This window comes from Mchenga conophoros, linkage group LG14 (genome assembly GCF_057382185.1).
Source record: "Mchenga conophoros isolate Kocher_MC1m ecotype Shallow Benthic linkage group LG14, M_conophoros_male_GT1.1, whole genome shotgun sequence".
Lineage (NCBI taxonomy): Eukaryota > Metazoa > Chordata > Actinopteri > Cichliformes > Cichlidae > Mchenga > Mchenga conophoros.
In genome coordinates this window covers 9,217,579-9,242,626 of record NC_140539.1, presented here as the reverse complement: position 1 = coordinate 9,242,626, position 25,048 = coordinate 9,217,579, and the positions used below count along the sequence as shown (strand labels likewise).

At 42.7% G+C, this 25,048-nt stretch overlaps 2 protein-coding genes across 2 annotated transcripts in view; both read right to left on the bottom strand.

Moving 5' to 3' along the window:
* LOC146559215 (period circadian protein homolog 2-like) overlaps positions 1-17,288 on the bottom strand; it is a 19,787-nt gene extending 2,499 nt beyond the window's left edge. The window contains exons 1-22 of the mRNA XM_085245060.1: positions 17,127-17,288; positions 12,751-13,301; positions 10,438-10,530; positions 10,075-10,229; positions 9,823-9,944; positions 7,713-7,914; positions 6,837-6,888; positions 6,077-6,219; positions 5,236-5,314; positions 5,028-5,134; positions 4,783-4,936; positions 4,579-4,687; positions 4,223-4,502; positions 3,926-4,082; positions 3,667-3,803; positions 3,386-3,592; positions 3,045-3,290; positions 1,711-2,741; positions 1,345-1,564; positions 1,017-1,248; positions 753-903; positions 1-402 (exon numbers count right to left, since the gene is read on the bottom strand). The exon at positions 1-402 is cut by the window's left edge and continues 2,499 nt beyond it. Coding sequence (XP_085101186.1) covers positions 247-402; positions 753-903; positions 1,017-1,248; positions 1,345-1,564; positions 1,711-2,741; positions 3,045-3,290; positions 3,386-3,592; positions 3,667-3,803; positions 3,926-4,082; positions 4,223-4,502; positions 4,579-4,687; positions 4,783-4,936; positions 5,028-5,134; positions 5,236-5,314; positions 6,077-6,219; positions 6,837-6,888; positions 7,713-7,914; positions 9,823-9,944; positions 10,075-10,229; positions 10,438-10,530; positions 12,751-13,193 — 4,476 coding nt within the window. The 5' untranslated portion in view covers positions 13,194-13,301; positions 17,127-17,288 and the 3' untranslated portion in view covers positions 1-246. The remainder of the gene's footprint in view (positions 403-752; positions 904-1,016; positions 1,249-1,344; positions 1,565-1,710; positions 2,742-3,044; positions 3,291-3,385; positions 3,593-3,666; positions 3,804-3,925; positions 4,083-4,222; positions 4,503-4,578; positions 4,688-4,782; positions 4,937-5,027; positions 5,135-5,235; positions 5,315-6,076; positions 6,220-6,836; positions 6,889-7,712; positions 7,915-9,822; positions 9,945-10,074; positions 10,230-10,437; positions 10,531-12,750; positions 13,302-17,126) is intronic.
* A 5,437-nt stretch (positions 17,289-22,725) lies between these two features.
* The window catches only part of pik3cb (phosphatidylinositol-4,5-bisphosphate 3-kinase, catalytic subunit beta), a 49,290-nt gene continuing 46,967 nt past the window's right edge, over positions 22,726-25,048 (bottom strand). Inside the window, exon 24 of the mRNA XM_085245059.1 lies at positions 22,726-24,909. Coding sequence (XP_085101185.1) covers positions 24,772-24,909 — 138 coding nt within the window. The 3' untranslated portion in view covers positions 22,726-24,771. The remainder of the gene's footprint in view (positions 24,910-25,048) is intronic.

The window sequence follows — 25,048 nt, the reverse complement described above, 5'->3', positions numbered from 1 at the left end:
GTGAGAGAGATGGAAAAAGTGACTTGCTGTGACAGCACTACTGCCCCCTGTTGGGGTGCATTAGGAACTGGACCACAGTAGCAGTCCTACACCCACACACAAGCAGTGTACACCCTCCTAACCATCACACTCACAACACAGAGTTCTGCTTGTAGTGTGCATGTATGTGTTCTTCAGGATGGTCAGGCACACAGCTGTTTGTCACATCCATAGTGTCTATTTATGCACATGCCCTCTGCTGGCTGTTTAGGAGCCTGATTCCATTTGAGGCTGAGGCTCCCCAGACTGGCTCTGGGTGTTCTGACTGTCTCTGCTCAGCTCCTCGCCCAGCTCGCTCATGTCCATGTCAGGCAGATCCTCTTCGATGGGTGCCGCTGCCGCATCCTCGCAGTACACACACTCCTGAACACAAACACATGCCATCGTTACCTTACAACATTTATAGATATACATTTAGCTCATTTGAATCCATTTTACAGTTATATTTTTAATTGTTTTGCTTCATTACATTTGTTTTGTCTCATTATTGGCTTGTCAGTTATCTGTAATGACTTTGAGCAGCACTAACTTGCATGAAAACTGCCATCTTCCCTATAAAGTTCATTTGCAGAAAGTAGTGTACAACTATTGTGTTTTTTGCAGAACACAAGTCACGTTATTTTCCATGGTATACGTTTTCAAATTATTTGCAATGGGAGTGCTGTGTGTGTGTTTTTTTTTAAACTATGCTTAAAACTGTGTCTGTCCCCCACCTTAACGTTGATGGCAGCAGGCAGGCCTCCCCTCCTCATCCAGGGGTGTTCCTCCACTAGCTCTCGTCGCTGGTCTGATGTGAAGTGAGGCTGGCTCTTCTGCATCTGCCTCAGCCTCTCCTTGTCTTCCCTCAAAACCCTTTGAATATCTCTGATGGTCAGAAAACAAATACATTTGTGTGAATGATATTTAATGGAGTTAAAAGGTTAATACTTCATACAGGTGGTGAAGCTTATAATATTTAATTCCACTTAGTGACTCACCTGGATGGCATTTGATATGTCATCATGACCTTGTCATCAACGTTGGCCATCAGCAGCCAGAGGGGCTCCTGTAGGACATACTTGATGAAATGCTCTCCCTCCCCTCGAGATGAGACTTTGTCCTGCGGCTTGCCGCCTTCAGACCCGCCCTCTCCCCTCATCTTGTTTTTAGACTTGGGGTCGTGCTCAATAGAGTCGACACTGCCAAAGTATTTGCTGGTGTTGCTGCTCCCTGTGGGGGAGACAAAGACAGAGTCACAAAAAACCCCCCAAAAAACTCTTAAATTTTGTGGAAACTCTTGTCAGACCTCAATGTTCAACTACTGACCTGTTCTGCTTCCAGAACCGCCGCTAGCTGAGGTACCACAGCCAATGCAGCCTGAGCCTAATCCCGAGCCCAGTCCAGAGCCTGACCCTGAGCCCATGGATCCAGACGTGGCTGATCCGGTACCAGAGTGAGAGTCTTCCTGTTCCTGTAGCAAGATGTCCAGCAGGTCGCAGGATGATGAGTTCCCGTCACTGTGAGCCCCGTCTCCTGGAGACTCCACCTAAGACACAAGGTGGTGCACACATCAGAGATAATTCCACACTCACTCTCCACTGGCACGCTGTGACACAGTTTGTGTTTAAGTGCTGGCACTTGTACAAGTTAGTAACTTTGTGTTAGTATTTGTAAATGTCCTGTGGCTCCTACCTGCTGTTGGCTATCAGGCTTGGAGGCGCCTCCGTTCTTATCCCCTGTTGTTCCCACTCCTACAGACGCTGTTGCCGCACTGCCGCCCTGTCCTCCAGCAGAGGCTACTGTAGTGTCCTGACGCTCCACTGAGCGCTGCCCCTCCTCCATGCTCAGCAGATTGAGCTGCAGGGGCGAGCTGCAGCGGGACTCAAACAGCGGCGGTGATGTGGCGGGCTCTCTCGCCCCAGAAGCAGGGGTGGAAGATCGTGACGCCGCACCCTCGCGAGGCTCTGCTGCAGGGGTTTTGGGAGGCTCGCTGGAGAGACTGTAGGGGAAAGGTTGAGGTGGAAAGGGGGCTTGAGCTACAAACTGGGCCTGCATTGGGAAAGACGGCTGGGCGGTGAACGGCTGCTGAGTAGCGAATGCGGACTGAGCAGCCTGGAAAGGCTGCTGGGGGGTGAAGGCAGTCTGCACAGGAAATGGCTGTTGGCTGGTGAAGGGGGGTTGCGTCTGTATCGTGTAGGCTGGCTGAGGGGGCTGAAAGGGCTGCTGGGTAGCGAATGCAGGCTGCGGCTGGGCCTGCTCAGGGAAAAATGGTGGTCTCGGAGCTGCTCCTATTTGTCCTATTTGGGGGAAGATGTAATTGGGTAGCACCAGAGCTACCACAGGTGTAACAATGGGTGCAGGAAACGGAGTGGCAGTGGGCGGGGCTTGGGTGCTCTGCCCTTCTCCAAATCCTGTAGAGAGAGAGGGGTCCGGTCGGGGAGCCTGAGCTGGAGCAGCAGGTGTTGGTGGGTAGAGCGGATATGCAGGGACCATGGTGGGGTAGGACACATTAAAAGCTGACTGCGATGCTTCTGATGGGGACCAAGAGGTCTGGTTGAGGCCCTGGAGAGGGGGGCGTGGTTTACGGTTTGACACAGCGCTGTCTGATGAATCGGGATGCTTCATCCGTATCTTCTTGGACTTCCTGTTGCGGTTACCCTTCTTGGCAGTAGTTTCTGGCCTAACGGTGCCTTGTTTAGCAGTGCCTCGTGGTCCAGGTGATTCTGAAATGAGGATATAGACGCAGAGGTCAGAATGTCATTTTTGTTGAGCTGGAGAATAAAAAAAATGCATGTAGATGCGCACTAACTGGAGACCAGGAATATACTCCCCACATGAACTGGGAATTTGGTAAAATCATGAGATTAAAAAAGATAAGATTAAAAAAAGATAGTCAATGTAAAGGTAAGCCTTATTTCCTCTTTGTAGAACTTTTATTGTGTTTGGTTGCCTCAGTTGTTAAGCTTCTAGCTAAACTATATCTTCTCCCAACAAAGCAGAAAAGCTAAATTTGAAGCTTACAGTACCTTCAACACTGGGTGGACCTCTGTGCTTGTACAGGTATGTGGAACAGTCCCTCTGGAAGCTCCTGGAATTACGGAGCTCTCTGCATCGGTTGAGGAAGGCCTGCTCCTCTTTCTGGGTATGTGCTGCCAGCACCTGCTTGGTCAGGCCCAGCCTCTTGTAGGCCTCCTTTCCTTGGCTGGGTGGAGACACCATACTGACAGGCAGCGCAGGGGGTGCTGGGCTCTCTGCAACATCCTCAATTATCTCTGTACAAAGCAGTGTCATAAACATCAGTCAAATAAACTCATTAAAACACGGCTAATGACAGTCCTGCTATGTTTCTACGGACACAGAAACTCACCAGACTCTGGCTGAGGCTTCTTGTCCCCCACATGTACGATGGTGCTGCTATAGCTGCACTGAGAAGTGATGGACACCACACTCTCCGCCTTACTGGGCAGAGTGAGGGGTGCCAGGGGGCCTCCCACCACAGCAGCTGCCCCAGATGGAGGCTTCTTTAGTGCTTTCATGTTTGACAGGCCTGACTGAGAATCCAACATCAAGGGATCTAAATGAGAAAGATTCTGTTAGTGCTGAGCCAGTACCTTAGACTGTGTGCACAGATGCATGATTACTACATACCTGCATTTGTATCCTGAGGCACTTGCATGCCATCCTCTGAGCCTTTCTTGTCATCATCTGAGTTGGAGGAGGTGGTGTTTGAGGAGAACTGGTATTTTCTTTTCACTGTGATGGGTATATTACAACTCTCCAGATACCTAAGAAACAAGAAGGAGTTTTAAATGAGAGAGCTTTGATATTGTGCAAACAGAGCATGATCTCTCTGCCTTTGCACAGGGATTACTGTGCAGATGACTTCATGACCAAATCTATGCCTGACCTGATGACACTATCCAGGCAGCTAATCTGCTGGTAGGAGCACACAGTCTGGTCTTTGTAGGTGAAGCCCTCCATGCTGGCTGCAGTACTGTCTCTGGCCTGCAGAGGGGGCACTGAGTCTTTTGGACGCACAGTTGAATATCTTTGAGCTGCCAATGCTAAAGAGAAGAGGAGATAATATGAGAAACACACACGAGAAGACAGACAGGAGAACCAAAAGACACTCTGCGTGTGTTTCTGCTGTACTTAAATTAATAATCACTTTATTTTGAACTTAATAGTTGCCAACTGGACTCACTCTCATGGGTCTTCTTCTGCTCATGTTTGGGGAGAGAAGGTGACGGCGCGGGAGATGGGGAATGCAGACCGATCTGAGGGTCCTGATTCCTGAGCATGTGGACATCTTTACAGACCTCCTGGAAAGTCCTGGCGGGCTTGGTCTTGCCTGTGTCCTCTGCTGTGTTCCCTGCTGTAATGTTCCCATTGCTTTCACTGGATGAGCTGATGCTCACCAGCTGCTCATGGGATCCATTGCTGCCATGGCTACCATAACCACTGGAGCCCATATTGTGGACCGGCTGCAGAGAGAGTAGCTGTTAGAGGAGCTGTCAAATGCCTCTTGTGTGTGTAAAAGTGAACCGTGTGCGTGCATACTTGAAGCAGCAGCCGGTGAATCTGTTCACTGATTTCCTGGATGTCTGAATCTATGATCTTCCCTCCATGGAAAGCCGGTGCTGCGAAAACATCTTCGTTCACAGGACCCCTGAAACATGCAGGCATAGAGCTGTCACCTAATGTCCTCATAAATACAGATGTCCAAAAAACAACAAAAAACCCCACCACAGTGGGAATACTTACATGCGCACTTTGTGCCTGCCAATGACGAAGGACACCTTGCGGCTCCAGGGATTGACAAAGCTCGACCAACTGGTGTCGATTGTGATGTACTCACCGTTTCTTGCACAGAAACGTATTGAAGAATGATCGAACGGCTGACCAGCGTACTGCAGAACTGTTGGTAACAGAAGGTAAAGTGTGAGCGGAAGAGCTCAGAGTATAAGAACGCAGTGAGACAGTCCAGGTATGCATGCAAATGTTCGTACTTTTGCGATGTATTGCCAGCATCAAGGGTCGGTCACTCGGGTGTAGGTTGAGCAGCACGGGGGTCCCTATCAGGTCCTGAGGGAGGTACCCCAATAAAGGCAAAGCCCTATTGGGAAAACAGTAATTACTTTAGTAGAAAACAGGCCAGCAGGATGACTTCACACAAGGCACCACTGTAAGGATCATAGAAGGATTCAGTCCACTCACCTCTCATCCACATCCTGGAACACACAGTTAGGGGTGTGTGTTGTAGTGAAGATACGCTTGTCAGGAGGTATTCTGGGAGCTAGGTGTGCGAAGGGAAGGGAAAAAATGTCAGTAAACAAAATGATTGTACAGTAATCCCCTGAAACAAAAGGATGATAGCATCTCTTGGTTCACATTAAAAGGATTAAACTCACACGAGCTGGTTTTGAACTTTCAAAACATGAGCAAGGGGATTGATCGGTAATAAACTGATCAATTGGATTTAAAAAAAACAAAAACAACTATGAAACAATGAATCTATTATTGAATCTTAAGCACTTTCTGAAGGCTGCTTTTGTTATTAAAGCAGACCTGGACCCTTGTCCAACTAATTAGTTTAATTAAAACCTTATTTAAAAAAATGTGACACATTAAAAAAAAAAAAAATAGTTAATCAGATTAAAATGGCCTTGCAGAAAAAATGTAACACTATTTCCTTGTTTTCCAGGTGATCAGTTTTTATAGTGGCGACAGTATTGGGTGGATGATAACTTGTTTATAGAGATTATCATAAGGCTCACCATCTGTTCAAGTACACACATGGATAAAAACAATAACTAATAAAAAAATCCCATAAGCATCTTTCTCTGGTACATTTCAGGCTGTCATCTCTGATTTGCATAGTCTAACTAGTATAAGTTTAACTAGTCTGTGCCATCTATGGTTCAACTTCTAAACGTGTGAAACAAATGACTTTATTTTCCATCTGATACATGTCAGAAGTAACTGGTAAACAAAATAAAACTGCATTCATTATTGGGTGATACGCTTGAGTGCTTTATTAAAACAGTGCAGTTCTCACCTTCATATCCAGAGTGCACCCTCTCAGCCAGCAGGAGGCAGCAGAACTGCTCCTCAGCCAGCTCAGCGTCCTGGACCTTCATCAGGTACGGAGTCATCCGGAAAGGATAGTATTGGAGGTCTCCTTTACGGTCCTTGCCACCACTAGAATGCAAACACACAATGTCAAGACCCTTTCATAATAATGAATATTGGGTTTTTTTGCCTTTCAAAATAAAATATTTAAAAAAAAGAAAGAAAAACGAGCTAAAAGCATTAAGAGATCCTTTTACCAGTTTATCTACTAATCATGTAGTGAAATTACTGTAATTATTTAGTTAACTGTGGTTTTAGTCCTAAGCTCATCATTTCTTTCATAAAAACAACATTTGTGGTAGAAAATACTGCATCTTGTAGAAAAATTAACTCAAACTTACAATGCTCAACCTAACCCTCTTCTGTCACACCAACAATCCTCTTTCTACATCCATGAACCTTTCTTTTGATCCTCCTGTTATCCATGTTCAGGCATATTCCTCCTCTATACATGTCCAAACCAGCTCAACCTATATTATATAAATATACAACTTTAAAGTTTAAATGAGCAATAGCAGGTACCCCATCTGGCCACTAGATGGAGATGAAGTTCAAAAGCTCAAAGCTGCTGACTTCCTTCCTCCCTCTCACTTTTCCCCTCTCCTACCCACCATCCCTCCTCTGACTCAGAGCTTGCTTGGACAGGAAACTGTGGCTCAAAGCAGCTGCCGACTGCTGCCACTCACCTGATGCGGCAAAAGAAGGATTTCTCCTGCATGCACTCCGTGGGAGATGACTCTGAATAAAAAGAAGAGGGGAAAAAGGTCGGATGAATAATTGAATTAGCATGAGTAGTTCCCACTCAGCCATCTGTCAGTCATCAATATTCAAAATACTCTTCAGCAGACCTGAGATGTTTGCCTCTCATGTGTCATAGATAAGAATGCAAGAGATGCAATTATACTACAAAAGTTTATTTTTTTTTAAAAAAGTCATTTTTGAGACAATTTACAAAAAAAAAAAAATTATAGATGCTTATGAGTGGAAATGCTGGAATTCACTGGACTGATACCAGCTTCCAGTTGTTAAAGTGGGAGTGCAATCAACTATAGAACATAAGTCCCTTTGGAGAAAATTTTTGAAAGATAATGCACAAATTTGTAATCTCTGAAATGAGTTTTAGTAGAATCTATATGACCACTGGGCAGAAAATTATATTACAACCCACTAATTCACCAACTCTGTGATAAGAAGAACCTAAATGCAATACAACCTGAAGGTGTACACATCATCAGTTAACACAGACCTGACTGCCAAACATGCCACATTTGTTAGCGTCATACATGTATTAATGTGTGATTGAGAATGCTAATGAAATATGTGCTATGCATGTATGAACATGAGTATGTGGAGGAAATACTTCCATGTGCAGGTGGTGCATGTGTTTCATATTGGTTTGCTGCGTGACCCTATTTTGGAAATTTTACCATCCGTGTCTACAGTGCCCCTTACCATACTGTACGACCAATTATGTCAAGGAGGCAAAAATTTATCTAATTTATATTTATACATATACACGTGTGAGCTTTTGTGGAGCTCAAACCTGCATTCGTCATCCTTACCTGCTCCTGTGCACATGCTCCATGAGGGCAGGCGGTATGGTGTGGTGAAGCTGTAGAACACGCTGACATCCTGGGGAGTCAAGAACTCCACAAACTTGGCGTTGTCGAACACTTCCCGCTTGCAGTTCAAGATGGATGCTGCCTGGTCAGAGATGTAAACAATCTTCCCCGTGATGAGAGACACTGCTACAGCGAATATATCCTAAAGGCAAAAACAAAAAGATATTAATCATTTAGGATTACCAAATTAGGTACTTCTAGCCCTCTCAGAAGATTTAAAAACACATCTTCAAACTGACTACTACTCAGATGACAGATCGGCTGCTCCTTATCATCCCCCACTTTATTCTTTATCTTACGTCTGTTATTTTTTCCACATCAACTTCAAGAATAAATAAACAATAAAGCTTGTTCTTTTTCTTTTTTATAATGGTCATCACCCCTGTGGAGAAAACTCTGCCTTTTCTGGCTTCCCTCTTGAACGCTATAATTAGGTTTCTTGAGACAGACTTTCTCCTGCTTTTGTTGCCTTAACAGTGCAGGGAAATGGGGGTGGTAGTGGTGGTATCCAAATAAAACTGTAAGATTGTAGGTAGTGAGCCTAGAGTCTTAGGCTCACTACCTGCAAGCCCATGGATGCGTCTGATTTACTAACATACATACATGCACTGACACACACTTTACACGAATAAAAGTGTTGGGCCACAACTCTTAATCTGTAAATTCAGGTGTTTTCAGTCTCATGGCTACGAGTGTATATAATCAAGCATCTAGTTATGCAGTTATGCAACTAGATCTTCCTAAATTTGAGTCTGGCTGAGTGTTACTGGACTAGGATGCCACTGTTGTAACAAGTCAGCTTGTTAAATGTCTTCCCTCTAAGATCTTCCATGATCAGCTGTAAGTGGTATTATTGCAATGGGCGAGTCACAGCATATCAACCACAAAGCAGCAGACCACATAAAGTTAGAGAGCTGTATTGACTGTAAGTGCTGAGGTGCATAGTGCAAAAGTAAAAGTCGTCAATAATGTGCTGATTCCGTAACTGCAGACTTCCAAAACTGATATGGTATTAACATCAGCACACAAACTGTGTACCAAGAGCTTCATGGCACAACCTTTTATGGCTGAGCAGCTGTATGCAAACTTTACATCAACAAGCACAAACTCAACCGCTGGACGGAGCGGCGTCGAAAGTGAGCGATAAATTGCACCTCTCTTTAGTGAAAGAACTTTGACTGCACAGAGCCCTGACCTGAACCCCATCTAACATCTATGGGAAGAACTAGAAATTGGAAGTTGTATCCAATATTGCTATCTAACCTCACAAAGGCACTTCTGGATGAATGGGAAACAAATTCCCACACACGCACATGCGCACGCGCACACACACACCAGCTGACTGGCCATATCTCACTTGCCAACTTCATTGCTACCAAATCTAAGTAGAAATGAAAGTTGGCTAACTTGCCAAGTTACTTCACCAGCTAATATGACTCATGATACAAACTTCTGAATAATGTTGAAAAAACACGGACGATACTTAACAGTAAATCATAAAATGTCTCAAAGAAAGAAAATAACTAACAGTTGTTTTCTATAGTAACAGCTAATAGCTAGCCAATTAGCTATATAGCATGTATCTGATATTGGTAGTTTGCTCATCTCCATAACTTTTTTATCACTGTTATCATTAATAACAGTAGCTCAGGTGGCAGAGCAGGTCAGCCACTAGTCAGAAGGTCGGTGGTTCGATCCCAGGCTGCCTCCTGGCTTCATGCCAAATATCCTTGGGCAAGATACTAACCCCATGTTTGCCTACTGGTGGTGGTCAGAGGGCCCGGTGCCGCCAGTGTCCGGCAGCCTCGCCTCTGTCAGTGCGCCCCAGGGCAGCTGTGGCTACAATGTAGCTTGCCATTGCAAGTGTGTGAATGTGTGTGTGAATGGGTGAATGACTGAATGTAGTGTGAAGCGCTTTGGGGTCCTTAGGGACTAGAAAAGCGCTATACAAATGCAGGCCATTTACCATAACATTGGTTTTCACCATTCAGGCATAAGACTGGTTTAGCTGTTTATCCTTTAAGATGAGGTAAAGAGCGGTGGTACTTACGGTGTTTTTAAGGGTGTATTCCGAGGTGATGCTGTTGATTTCCTCAATGGTGTAAGATGTTACATCAAACCCTGGTGGCTGACTGTCGTTATTCATCAGCATCTGGTAGTACTCCTCATTGGCTGCAACCAAGACAATATGGATAAGTGAACACGTGAGATAAAAGTTTATTTTCAGTATGTAAGTAAGTATAACATCAGTCATACAACATGAACACACAGATAAAAACAATGCACACAAGGCAAGTCTTACCTTTCACCTGTTTGATACAGCGCAGTGCATACTTGAGAGTGTTGACAGTGCTCGACTTGCCCTTGCTCCTTTTTTCTGACGGCAAGTGCATCTTCAGCTCCTTGAGCGTCTTGAAGAGCTCCTTCTGTGTCTTAGCTTTGGCTGACTGTTCACTGCTGCAGGACCCAAATGAGACAGAGACATGTGTGTCAACATGACAAGATCTCACCATTGATGTCACACTCGGCTTTCCAGCAAAGGAAGCAGAACAGGAGGGGAACGTACTGACAAGGGGTTTTAGACCTTTCTGTTCACATTTCCAATTGTTGTTGCATTAAATACCAGTAGATTTGGGCTGGGCTTTTTTTCCAGAAGTGTACTAACCTGCAGCCACTGGTTGATGGGTTGTCCTGCTCGGAGCTCACCAGACTGAAAGCATTGGAGCTGCTTGGCGGGGAGGGGCTATGAGAGTTTGAGCTGTAATCACAAGGACAATGTCATGTTATGAACAAAGGTGTGCAGGAAAACCAGAAAACGCATAACAAAAATGAAGAGCAAACATTTTAAGTGATTCAGGAATTTGATGCTATAGGCTGTTCTTAGAATTGCACCGTCATATGAGCTGCTCTTTTTTTTAAATATTGGAAGGACAAATAAAGAAAGTGAACAAGTGTTAAGTGTAATTAACCAATTATATTCACGTGCGCTTTTCAAGTCACATGAAAATTTATATTTAAAAAGAAAATTTCAAGTCCTTAATTAATTTAGTTACCTCTGAGGCAAATACTAAACCTTGAAAAGAAGACTACTATGATAATGTATAGTGGAAAAAAAGAAAGAAAAAAAAGGAGCATTCAAGAAACGCAAAGTGCAATGGAAAATTCTGTGGGCAGTTAAACAACCAGGTCAAGCCACCCACAAAAAGCTTTTTTTGAACAAGTTATAAACTGACTTTTGGCATAGACTTTTTACAAACATGCATTTTATTTCTCTTGGATGTTTGCCTCAAATTTAAATCGTGACACAAAGGTTCACAAAGTTTGTTCTTAAACGTGATAACGTCCTATTTTGAAACAGAGTATGAAGAGTATGACAAACGGATGTGGTTCTGTGGACACTGTACAGTCGATGCACAGACAGTATAAAAGATGGATGCAGCTACCGTGATGTCATCCACTGGTTTCTGATGTACCATTTAGTCTCTTAAGTCTCGAGATTAGCACTTTCACCTTTGCAATCTTCTTTTCCCTTTTTAAATTTTAGATGACATGAAATTAGTCACTGAAGCAATAAACTTATTAAGAAGGACATTAACTCATTCACTGCCAGCCATTTTCAAATCAGGTAACTCCCCACTGCCAGGGTTTTTGAGCATTTTTACTCATTTTTGAAGAGCCACAGAAAACTGTGTGTTATGATCATATAAACGCTGAACCTACCAAAATGAAGAACAGACTCTCTTCTTTCATCCAAAAAAAAAAAAAAAAAGCTTTTTTCTACCATTTACCATTCTTTAGTAATCAGCTGTAGAAGAGAGGTGGGTTCCACCAAAAATGCCTGTTTTGACCAAAAAAAGGGAGAAAACGAGCTTTTTGTGAAAAATACATTTCAAGCAGAAAAGTGCCTTTGACACTAATATTTCTTGCTTTGTGACACCTCTAACATATAAAATAGTTTCTCACTTCTATAAAACAGAAATAACACTGAGGAAGGTTATGTTTTATCAAAACAATTTATTTACAAATATATGTAAAAATAAAATTCACTGACAAGCTGCCCGAGGTTGTATTCTAGCCCCTCCCATTGAAAAACGTAATTGACGTCTATAGACGTCAATGGCAGTGAATGAGTTAAGTTAGAAAGACATTTTCTCATATACTTCTAAGGAATAGGGCTTTTAAGCAAGCCCTATTATAAATCCCAAGTTCAATCTATCAGAGTCAGTGGAATGAAGGAAACACAGTATTAGGTGTGGAGTCTAATCAAGATGAGGCGTCACTGTTGCAAGTATAGCTGACATGTGTTTCCAGTATTTTCTCCCCCCTCGTGGATGTAAATGGAGATGGAGACAGCATCAGCATTGGATATGTAACAACAATCTTCACCAAGTGTGCCATTTTCTTCAAACAAGACTATTATTTAAAGGATTGCATCTCAGAATCCCATATGGTTAATCAAAAAAAGATGAGGCCACCAGAAAACTATAAGTGGGAACCGAATTGAAATCAAATTTAATGACATGTAATTATCAGGTCCAATAATATGAGTGTGAGCTGAGTATTTCACACCCTAATGAGTATGGGAAATAGTGAAATATCAATAAACTAGAAAGAGTCTCAATAATATTCACTTTTCCTGCAGTTTCTCTTCCGAAAAACAAAACAACAACAACAACAACAAACAAACAAACAAACAAAAAAAAACCCCAAAACAAAACATTTTGATATGAACCTATATGTCATGATTAGGAATAAACACCAATTCCCAACTTGCTTTCCTCCAGCTTAAGCAGTCTACTGGACTATAGCAATGACTCAGCCCAGCAAAACTCAAATAGCCCTTCAATGACTTTAATGAACCTTACTTCCGTGACCTAGTTGGTCCGCTCCCCCACCGTGGTGGGAAAAAGAAAAAGAAAACAAAAAAAAAAAAAAAAACTTCATTTACCACGATTCAGTGGTTTCGATGAGTTCTCACCTCTTGTTGCTCCCCGAGGACTCCATGAGAGCGGAATCCTTGCCATTGCCGTTTGAGCTGCCCACCGACTCGTTGCCGTGGGACTCATTGCCATGTGACTCGTTGCCATGGGATTCTGTCCCGCTCCCGCTCGAACCACTGCCACCCATCTCCACATCCTCGTGCAAAGGTGGGCGCGGTCTCTTCCTGTCATCATGCGGGGACCCCGGGTGCTCGTGGCTGCTATCGCTCCCCTCGGAGGCCAATCCTAACTCTGGTTCGAGTTCGACCCCATCTTGCCCGCCACAACCCTCACTGTAGCTGGCCATGCGGTGAAGCTGGCTAATGGAGCTGCAGGGAGTGCCCTGCGCTTCCTCCACGTGCAAGCCTGCCCTTTCCCGGTTCCGTTCACACCCGTCCAGGGTTGAGTACAGGTACTGCTTTGGATCACTATCCTCAGACATGGGACAAGTTAGTGATGGAAGATTAAGTTACCTTCCACATGGCAATGCCACAAAGTTGATGGAACTGTAGCATAAATGGGGTTGTTGTCTCAGGAGTGGAAATGCAGTCTGAAATAAACAAACAAGACAAAAAACAAAACAAAAACAGGTGAAATTACTCATACCAACACTTTACAGCACAGTACACTTCTAATGATAGAAGATCAATAGCAGAAGGAACACAACTCTAATATTAGAAGCAATCAATGTGGATTAAATCAACCCATCTATCAAAGTACAGTAGCCATGACTTTGATCTGATCAACCTGTGTGGCCTCACATCTCCACATTTTCAAAAGTCAACCATAAATAAAAAGGGCACCACAGCACAGATAGAATGATCTTGCTGTTACACAAACACTAACACAGTCACACCAAAGGAGCTGCCATACAGCTTTCAAAAGGTTTGCACAGTAAATAGGCCAGTCGTTTGCCCTTTCCAGGTAGACATCAGTCCCAGACCAGCTTAATCTGGTTCAGTTTTTCAAATAAAAGGTGAGTCTCCAGAGATGAAACACAGGTCTGCTGACACAGTACAAACAAAAACCTCCGCTGCCTGCACATAATCAGGACCAACTTGGATGTGAGAAGCAGAAACAAAACAAAAGCATGAAAATTGGGTTTTATTGTTTAAATAGTCTCCTGTATGGATGGCTGCATCACAAATTACACAATGAAGCAGTAGGAGGAAAACCTGACAAGCAGTCTTTAAGAGAAACAGCCGTATCATTAATGTTAAAGATACAGCTCCCACACATACACATTAACTGTCCATATTAAAAATCAAAGATAGCCTTATGTAACACAGTACAGTGACCGTGGATGCACAGTCCTTTTAGCAATTACCTTTAAAAAAAAAAAATAAATAAAACATATTATATTTCATAATTATTTAAGTGAATATATATGGCCTGTGTTCTCATTCAAGTCAGTGTTAGAACTGACCTGGTCATTGTGTGGCCCCTAGACCACATTAGGCCCTTTAATTGTCCCTGAGCAGCCCTCATGAGTTTAATGGGAAATTAGGACTTCCCAATGCTTCCCATTTTAGCCACCAATAGCACTTTATACTATATAATACTGAACAGAACTAAGTTCAGCTTATTGGTGTGACCCTCCAAAACAGTGGCCCTTTGAGAAAACTAATTGTCCACTTCTGTGTTAGAAGTTCAGCCATGCTGTAAATAGAGACCTTTTTTCACTTGCTTCTGGAAAGCTGCAATTAAATAAGAGCCTTTAGAAGATCTTGGGGAGTAAAAGCTGGTCTCCAAAAGACAAATACAAGATCCAGTTTTATCAGTTTTTATCCTCCTACAATTACCTCAGCAGTGGTTGGAGCTATTCGTGTCTTTCAAAGCTGAACAGGAAATACCGGCAACAGGTACTGAGGCCAAATCCAAACTATTTTACTGTTTTGCTGCTCTCCAGTGTCAGGTTGCAGCTATTTATGTAAGCGCGCACATTCAGCAGCCTGTCTATTCTTCTCTCTCTTTACATAAGCACTTTTACATAACTTCTCAAAGTTTTAAGAGTAGGTTCTTCATTTTTTTTTTTAAACTAGAAATATATATAAAAACACAACCCAGCAGACTTTCCAAACCACCCACTCCACTTAGAAAATGACCCACTCTTGTTTAAAGGAGGCAGCAGCCAGGCGCTGTGAAGAGATGTTTTATTGGCTGCTGGAAATGACCAATCGGCAGAGAGCAAGGAGTTACAACTGGTTAGAATAATGTCACCCAAACAAAAGAGAGACCACAGCTTGTAATCATGGCAACAAAATATTTATTCCTATTATTTACATTCTCTTTAAGGAAATAAGACCAGCATTTCCTAGAATTGTGTCCTCTAGTTACTTTCTATACATGTCAGCACATATCTCATAAAATCACACGGGTAAATTTTGTTTACAATATACGAGCTAAAGTTAGTTTTATTGCTCAGATTATTTCATATAGGGAGCCTGAAGAGCTAATAATAAATGCACAAAAAGAGAAAAAACATTAGGTTAACAGACAAAAAACTAAGTAATTGAAGTATGTTTATGTAAATCATTCCCCACATGTGCTTATGTGGGAGCAGTCCACTATGGATAAACTGAAGCTTTACTAAACTGTAAATCACACACAAACACGACCATATGTTAAGCACTGATCCCTGAAACTCGTGCAAACTGTCATAACACCGGCTCCTCTGTGGACATAACACAGAACAAACCATACATGAAACTGCTGAAGAAAATCTGACTACTATCCTGTATTTTAAAGTGTGTTCAACTTCAATGAAAGACCATGCAGTGCAGACGTTGGCTTACCAGTGACCCCCCCTTCCTCCATCAACATAACAAGAAACACCAGCATCCAAGCACAAAAGTACAACTCCAACCACCAGAGAGTCTTCCCAAACTCTCTGCAACACTGCCGAACACGTCACTGAGCAGAATAATGACATAATGAAACTGAACTCCCTCTGCTTCCAGCTCAGCCCTCAACTAGAGGGCTTATACAGCCAGCACACTAGCACAGATCTCAGGCATTATACAACCCTGCTCCAGTCACATGGATTTGGCCATAGCGCAGCACAAAGCTATGGTAGCCTTGTTTCATAAAACCCACATGGTTTGTCTTGTAAGTAGCTCCTCCTGAAGTGCACTTTTTTACTGGCATGCGAAACTGAAATCACATGAAGACCAATAAAGGCATACTGTTACATTTTTGAGAAAAATAAACTCATCTGACAATCCACACAAAGTTAAAACATGGCTTAACAAATATTAGTGGAAGACAACATCAATATAGATGTAGAAAGATGCTGCACATACGGTGGCAAAACCTATCATTTTTACTTAACCCCCTCCTGTTATGGCCCATCTCAATATGCAATAAAAATGGCATCAGACCGAGTGAGTTACATCACAGTGTAGGCCACCAACTTAAGATATTACTTATTAATGATGACTGCTGACATACAAGTTGTAAAAATTGTTAAAAGAAGACACCGGGGTGTGTGTGTGTGATTATTGTCACACACTTTTTTTCCTGTAGCTGCATGTTGCCATGGTATAATCACTGTTTTGGCCTTGTGGGAAACTGCTTTGTAACATGAAAGCCACACGTTTGGGGTGAAAAATAAAAGACAGCTCAAGTGACATTTTTAGGCTTCAAATAAATGCTTTTGAATAACATGCGCGGTTTCTACTTTTTTTTTTTTTTTTTTTAAATCTGGCAAAAGTAGTAGTTTTAGGTAGAAATAATCTTAATCTGATTATTCTTCTTCCCCTGTCTGTCAATCCAAACATTTAACAAACACTTTTAAAAATCTTATATAAAGAAATTAAACCACTTCCTCGGGCCATAATTGTGCCAACAATTCAAAGCCATTTTGTAAAAGTGTTTCGAGTGCGAGCAGCTAAAAAGTAAACCTGACGAAGAGCCTTTTTATACGTCTAATATTACACTTCCGTGCATATGAAATTTCTCACATAGATACTCTCGTATTAGATAACGTTTATATTAAAGGAAAAAACATTAAAAATGACCCCCCTTCCCCCATCTGACTCCCATTGACCTGCTATTTAAAATCCACACACGTTGACCTGCAATCCAGTGCACGGTACACTGACACAGTTATGTAAAAGTAACCGAATCGTTAAAAAGCAGCCACGAATCCACGGCGAGATACCCGCAGAGGACATATTTCATAAAAGCTAACATTTATCTAGCTGTCTGACTGAACAGAAAAAATATAACCGGCATTTTTTGGTTTTAAAAGTACAAAAAGTAGAGCAACTCGGGGTTCACGCATGCGCAGACCGCATTTTTGTTATGCAACTTATTTTTTCGCTCGTCAATCTTTTTTGCTAAAATGAAAGGGCGCAAATGAAAGCTGACCAACCTGAGCAGTAGTTGGAAAAATCCTCTCTCCGGTGGTCTCCAACGAGATGTAAAATCAAAAGCGACACGTAAAAACTATCCAGTTATACCGTTCAGTATTCCTCAATGGGAGCAGAGCTTCAGACGGCTTGACACAGTAGTGAATGGATCCTCCCCGGTTCTCTCCCGCACAGGCCTATCAGCGAATCGCCGAGCCCAGCTCGCGACCTCAATTTAGACTCCTCCCTGTGCTTTTTCCGATTGGCTGGATGCAAGGGGTTTCCATGGAGAACGTGACGGAAATGCGATATCGGAAGCTTATTGGCCTAAAGTGCTGTCCGTCGTTTTATATAAACAAGGCTTTGACTGCACGTGGAATCTCATGTTGTGTGAGAGTGGGGCAGTTACGACTGCGTGAGCAGCAGAATCCACAACAACCTATCAAATGTTAAAATTACATAAATGAAAAAATGCAAGGAGGAAACGAACAGGAACTGATGATGACAGAGAGAAAAAAGTGTCACAGAAAATGACAGTCAGTCTAAAAGTTAGAAACTCATTTCGGGAAGGCAAGTGCGAGTTATTGCGTGATTGCTGTTGGAAGCCTTGAAATGTTTCACCTGTGTGACCTTTTCAACAGATGCGCAAGCATCGATAATGCAGTGAAAGTGTTTATCGAAGCAAAGGGACAGGTCTGTGGTGGGGAAACTTGACACATTCTTACTTGCGTCACATCTATTTCTACCCTTCAGTTGTGGCGAGGTTTTTTTTTCCATTCAGAGACCACAGATAAACCATGCCCACATACATTTGTTAGTTAACGTACAGATGTGTATCATATGCCATGCAAACAAACCAAAGCAAACTACATTTTAAAAACGGCCTTTACGTCTTGATTGCGTCATTATGCTTTGAAATAAAAGGTTTGCAGTCTTTTGTTACATTTTTTTAATGGGCTGCTATGTGCCAAGCTTATTCATCACTGTTTTTCTGGCAAGCTGGCATGATAGCCACAACACAATATTTTCTCTTTTCTAGCCAAGATCCTCCACAGAGCAGTTTACCTGCGTAAGCAGGATTCTAAGCTTTGTAACTGCTTGTCAAGTGGCAGCCACCCACCCTGGCTCAGGTAGCAACACACCATGCAAAAGCCTGCACTCCTTAGAACATGTGAGAACGAACACCCTCCTTCTCAGCCTACACTTTATAAAGCCACTTTTATGATATCACCCAGAGCCCAGCAACAGGCTCTCCTGCTGGCATGTTTGCTTTGTGTTTTTCTCAGGACATCTTTGGTTATAAGTGTAGGTGGATCTGACTCTGTATAATTAGACTGATTCATGAATCACCCCTCCTTTAACTCCTCCCTAAACTACGCGCATTTTCTGGCAGTGGGAGCAGGCTTGGAGATCCTGGAGGTGGGTGGAAGTCCCTAAACAAGACTGAATCATGCTGTGTATAGCTTCATCTGCTTTGACTGTTGTTCATGATTATCTAACCAGAAATCCTCTTCATTAATTGCCCCACATGTGAAACTACACAGTTCATATTAGCCATTTGTCTGCTTTAAATTTTTTTAAGATGTATATATTTGGATTCTTAAAGATATGGCTAATGAATAAGAAAATAAAGTGAGGCGTGAAAAGTGTAGAACATAACTGTTTTGCCCTGAAATATCTGTTTGGATGCAAACATAATTTATATACAGTGTTATCAGGGTGTAAAGGATGACACAGCAACCTCTGGATGCTGGAAAATGAAACCACTGCAAAATTTCTAAAAACTGCAGTACCCCTAAACGCCACACGGGCTGGCTCCAAAAGCAAATCACTAGTCATATAATTTCACGTGAAAATGTCCAGTTTTACAGAATTTAAAAGCATTCAGCATTAGTTTACAGCTATGCCATTGTACCTGACACAAGCTATGAAGTCACAGAGGCCTGAATTTTGGACCCTTTTCGAAACAAGGCAGGAAAGGCAGGAAAAAACGGCATGAATCAGTGGGTGAAACTTTCTATGGCTTTTACTTTGAAAAGTTTATGGTATTCCTACAAAATGATGGCTTGGACTAGAGTCCCTCTTACTGGGTTTAGGGGGCTAAGCTGATGCATACATCATAAGCAATTTTTTTGGAAGGTGTGACTCAAAGGCACAGTGGGGTCAGAACCAGTAACTTTTCCCCCTTATACTATTTTAATGCCAAATGAAGGAATAATTCTGTATATCTTTATATATACAGTTACTTCTAAAAACTAGGGAGGATGAAGTCCTTTCAAAATTTCTAGTTCTTATTGTATTGCGACTCTAGCTCATAAGTCTCTTCAGAAGTGTTGCCATTTGTACTGATAGGTGCTACATCTGATCAGTTCTGGACTTAAGTAGTTCAGTGTCCTGAACATGACCTGTGTCCGTGTGCTTTTTGGAGCATTTCTAATGGAAGTATATGATAGACTGTGTGGTGCAACCTATCTAAAAGGTTTGTGCTTTAAATTTCAGTAAGAAAATCTACTATTTTATTAGTCTGATACTTGGCACCAATTAGTCTGTGTATTGAACTTATATAGTTTATTAATGCAGCTTACTAACATGGCTAGCCAGCCTTAGCTGATAACATAGCAAGCCACCATCCCATATAAATATGGTCACATTTGTCTCCAAAAAAACCTACCATGGTGGCAGGACAAAATGCTAATGTTGAGCCTTCTAAATGCCCACAAACAGTCACATCGAAGTAGCTACATCTATCTGTAATATACAGTCTGTGGTGTAGTGTGAAGTCATCAGTGATGTAATACTAATTATATTAATATGAAGCTGCTATTACAGATTCGTTCCTAACTTTTACACATTTTAATAGTTGAAAAAAAAAAATATATACACACACACACACACACACACACACACACACACACACACACACACACACACACACACACACACACAAAACCAGTCAAATGACAAACATGACTGTTTGCACACTCCTTGAAGTGGTTTTCCAACTATTTTAAATAAATCCCCAACAGTGTCAAATTTGTTGAAAATTTGAAGAAAAAAAAAAATTATGTTTTCACCCAGTATACACAATATCTGACACTGTGCCTACACTCCCTACGACCAAAGCTTCTACAGGTTACTGTATTATGTAACTGCACTGAAGAACAACACACGTACAGCAGATGAGTCACACAGAGCACTGATTGTAGCCCAAGTGAAAGAGAACTGATAATTGATGATCTCTGGAGGTAGTGACTTTGTTAGCATTGCCCACAGAGAAAAATAAAAATCAGTCCCCGAGTCATCCAAACAGCAATAAAGAGCATTTTTGTACCGCTCAGACACAAAAGGAGCTTCATGATGAGCAGGGTGGCATTTATAAAAATCCCCTTATGGTCCTCTAACTGTAGAGATAGGTGAAAAACAGCGCTACTGACATGTGCAAGTTTGATGGCTGATTTCTATTTGCTTTTGTTTTTCAAGTCTACACTTAACAGCTAATTTCACTGGTGGAAATATTACTTTTTTAACTACACTCAACAAAAATATAAACGCAACACCTTTGTTACTGCTCCCATTCCCCATGGGATGGACGTAGAGACCTAAAATTCATTCCAGATACACAATATAACCATCCCTCCCAAACAGTGGTCACAAATCAGTCCAAATGTGTGGTAGTGGGCACATCTGCTATATTGAGATAATCCATCCCACCTCACAGGTGTGCCACATCAGGATGCTGATCTGACATCATGAGTAGTGCACAGGTGTACCTCAGACTGCCCACAACAAAAGGCCACCCTGGAATGTGCAGTTTTTTGCGCTATTGGGGGTCTGGGGACCCAGAACCGGTCAGTATCTGGTGTGACCACCATTTGCCTCATGCAGTGCAACACATCGTCGCATGGAGTCTATCAGATTGTCAATTGTGGCCTGTGGAATGTTGGTCCACTCCACTTCAATGGCTGTGCGAGGTTGTTGGATATTCGTGGGAACTGGTACACGCTGTCGTATACGCCGGTCAAGCACATCCCGAACATGCTCAATGGGTGACATGTCCGGTGAGCATGCTGGCCATGCAAGAACTGGGACATTCTCAGCTGCCATCTGCCCTGAACAATGTGAACCATGATTCATCCGTGAAGCGCACACCTCTCCAACGTGCCAGACGCCATCGAATGTGAGCATTTGCCCACACAAGTCTGTTACGGCGACGAGCTGGAGTCAGGTCAAGACCCCGATGAGGACGACGGGCATGCAGTTGAGCGTCCCTGAGACGGTTTCTGACAGTTTGTGCAGAAATTGTTTGGTTGTGCAAACCAATTGTTCCAGCAGCTGTCTGGGTGGCTGGTCTCAGACGATCTTGGAGGTGAACCTGCTGGATGTGGAGGTCCTGGGCTGGTGTGGTTACACGAGGTCTGCGGTTGTGAGGCCGGTTGGATGTGCTGCCATATTCTCTGAAACGCCTGTGGAGACGGCTTATGGTTGAGAAATGAACATTCAATGCACGGGCGACAGATCTGGTTGACATTCCTGCTGTCAGCATGCCAATTGCACGCTCCCTCATTGCTTGTGGCATCTGTGGCATTTTGCTGTGAGACAAAACTGCACATTCCAGGGTGGCCTTTTGTTGTGGGCAGTCTGAGGTACACCTGTGCACTACTCATGATGTCAGATCAGCATCCTGATGTGGCACACCTGTGAGGTGGGATGGATTATCTCAATATAGCAGATGTGCCCACTACCACACATTTGGACTGATTTGTGACCACTGTTTGGGAGGGATGGTTATATTGTGTATCTGGAATGAATTTTAGGTCTCTACGTCCATCCCATGGGGAATGGGAGCAGTAACAAAGGTGTTGCGTTTATATTTTTGTTGAGTATACGTGCAAATTTATGCATGCAGCCAGATCATTAAAGCCACCTATACTTAAATTCAGCTCGCCCCCACCCTGCCAGAAAAGCTCTGACTTTTCAAGGTATGTGCTCAAGACCTCAGAGTTCATCTGTTGGGTGAGTCACCAAGAAGTTAATGGCAGATAAGTTGAAAGGTGCAGTGAGACGGTTCTGCAGATTATTAGTTCAATCTAATTGAGAGCTGGGGAATTTGGAAACTAAAGCAGCATTAACAGTCACGTTCCTATAGCTGTTTTTGAATGTTTTATTCAGTGCAGTAAGGGCCATCTTCCTACTAAAGCATGTTTCTGTAGTGGACACGTACCAGCATGAGAACATGGGATTATTCATAATACACAAACTGGTCTTAAAAAAAAGTTGCCTGCAGTTTTTGCTAGAGAGGGCATCACATTTTTGTAAAATTTCAGAGGGTTTGAAACCTTCTGCCCTTTTGATATTTTTCATTTAAATTAAAATAGAGGGAAAAGAGGGAAACTTCTCTTATAACTAGACTCACTCATTTCTGGATGTATACAAACTGGTTTGACTTTTATATTTTTTAGCAAAAATAGCTGTCGAAAATAAGCCTGTGTATATTTCTGTCTAGAATCAAAAAGTTCTCTTGCCTCTTAGAAGAGGGAAAAAAAATATCCATTGGCCTATGTAGGCGCAGAAGTCACTCAGCCCACATCAAGCAGCAGAATAAAAAAAGACCACAGACAGAAATGCAGCACAGTGGAAAATAAATTTAATAAAACTCCTATGAAAACAGAAACCAGCAAAACATTAAAAGCCTGTACATTTGACAATATCCAGTGTCTGAGACTTCTGAAGGCAGGTAGTGCAAAATGCAGCTGCATCACACATAAACCAGCAGGCAAAACCATTACAGGCTTGGGCCCGGGACCAATGTTTCATATGATTAGATATGGTTCATATACTGGGATATTGCACAGGAAAAAAAGAAAAAAAGAAAAATTCCAAACAGACGCAGATGCTGGTAGAGCACCATATGTTGAAACAAGTAAATAGCTTTACATTGCAGTGTAATGTCCCTACTGATAAATCCCACCCACACAGGTCCAGACTTCAGACTCCGCCCACATCTGCTTGTATGAGGACAAAAAGCCCTTTCAGAAATGCACTCCTTCCAATTAACCTGTGGGCACCTGAACAGGCCACCGTCATGTCTGCTCACTTTAATGGAAAAGTTGAGCTATCAGTCTCACCATAAGCATTTTTGTACACTTCAGGTCACATGACATGACTGGGCCCGTCTTTTAAGCATCCTTGTGAGTTGCTCCGTCAGTAGAGAATGCCCTTAAATGATGATTTTCATCTTTGCCGGTCCAGAAGACATCTTCCTCACTGGAGCCTGTGTGGGAAGGGTGGGGGCAGCTCACTCAGCAGTACCATGCAGCTTGTCTCACTGACAAGTCAGTCAGTAATGTTACTCATCCCATGTCTGAAAGGGGCTAAATACACTTAAATAGAGCGGCACATATCTGCACATTCGATGGAAACAGACTGTTAAAAATACAGTAGAAAAAAAAGAACAAAAAGAAACTGCTAAACATTTTTTCTGTTTTGGTCCTACCATGTTAAAAGCATCAGTTATTTCTCAGTGTACTTGGTGGCTTTAATGCGTTGAATTCTTTAAAAAGGAGGACAATCTGGGGTAGTGGTAACTGGCAGGCGATAACACTTTGGCCAACAATGCTTTTGATTTGACAAAGAGACGACGCACATTGTCAATTCAGAATAAAATAAACTAGAATGAACTGTTTAGTTTATTAAAAGACTATTTAAAATTTCTTATATATGCCTCTCTATAAACATTCCAGTGTTCAACGGTCCAAGTGAAGTGAGATTCAGACAGTGGACCAGTAGGCTCAGAGCATCTCTCGCATCAGTCCTTCTCTTTCATCATTTCCCTCACAAGTTGACTTTGTGGACTTGTACTCTGGCACATCCACATCCAGGGATACATTCTTAAATGGCAGAGGAAAAAGAAATGTCCGAAACGATACAATCTTCCTGAATTTTCTTTTAGGCACACTGAGACGGGAAGCGAGTGTTAAGATGCACTTCCTGTGGCTGTGGTGCACACCATTTTAAGACACAGAGTCAGATGGGTTTTTTTTTTCTTGTCTATTTCATTCTGTCCTTTCTACACCCATCTCTTAGCTCTACTTAAAACAAGTTCAGGGGTGTGGGCACAATATGCACTCCATCAGGGTCTGTTCAGGCAGAGTTTCAAGTCCATCTGACATAACTCAGCCACTCCTAAATTTTATCTTGTTAGCCAGTAGTTCAGCCTGTTCTGTGTGGAGTTTTGTCTGAGAAGGTTTAGCGTGGGCACAGTGGGTGCTTCAGTTCCCTTCCTTTGGCTGCGTGCTCCATCGGCTTTCGTGCCTGTGCAAAATCTGCAATGACATTACCCACCGTGATTCCACTGAAATGTCACAAGACCATGAATGAAGATGGCTCACGGGGCACCGTGCCAGTGTGATGCAAGGTGAGGAGGGATACAGCAAGTAAGGATGCAGAGTAGCTTAACTGAAGAATGAGGGGGCAGATTTTATTCTGTATAGTACAGGAGGGGGGCGACTCTGCTCAAGTTTTGGATATTCTGCTAGATTCCCTTCTTTAAATTAGGGTCTCTGTCACCCTGTCTCCTTGGCACATCCTGCCTCTTCCCTCACACTCTCACGTTCCCTCACTGCGTCCTCTTGGGACCACTCCCCTAGCCTTTGAAAGGTTACAGCTGCCCTAAGACCGGTTGTCTTTGGCCACATTGTGGGCCATCCAGTTCACTTTAGTTGTCCAGCTCTCTCTCAGGGCTTCATCAAACTTTTGGCGGAACTGCTTGAGGGCCTCCTCATCAGTTTTACCCAGAGCCAGGGAGTCCTGAAAAGGGAGCGGAAAGTAAGACAGGATAAGTCATGTGGGCAGGAGGATGAAGATGTAGTCTCCCTGCATACATGCTGACACTCAGTTATTTAAAATGTTATAGACATGTGTATCTGTAGAGTACCAATTTGGAGAA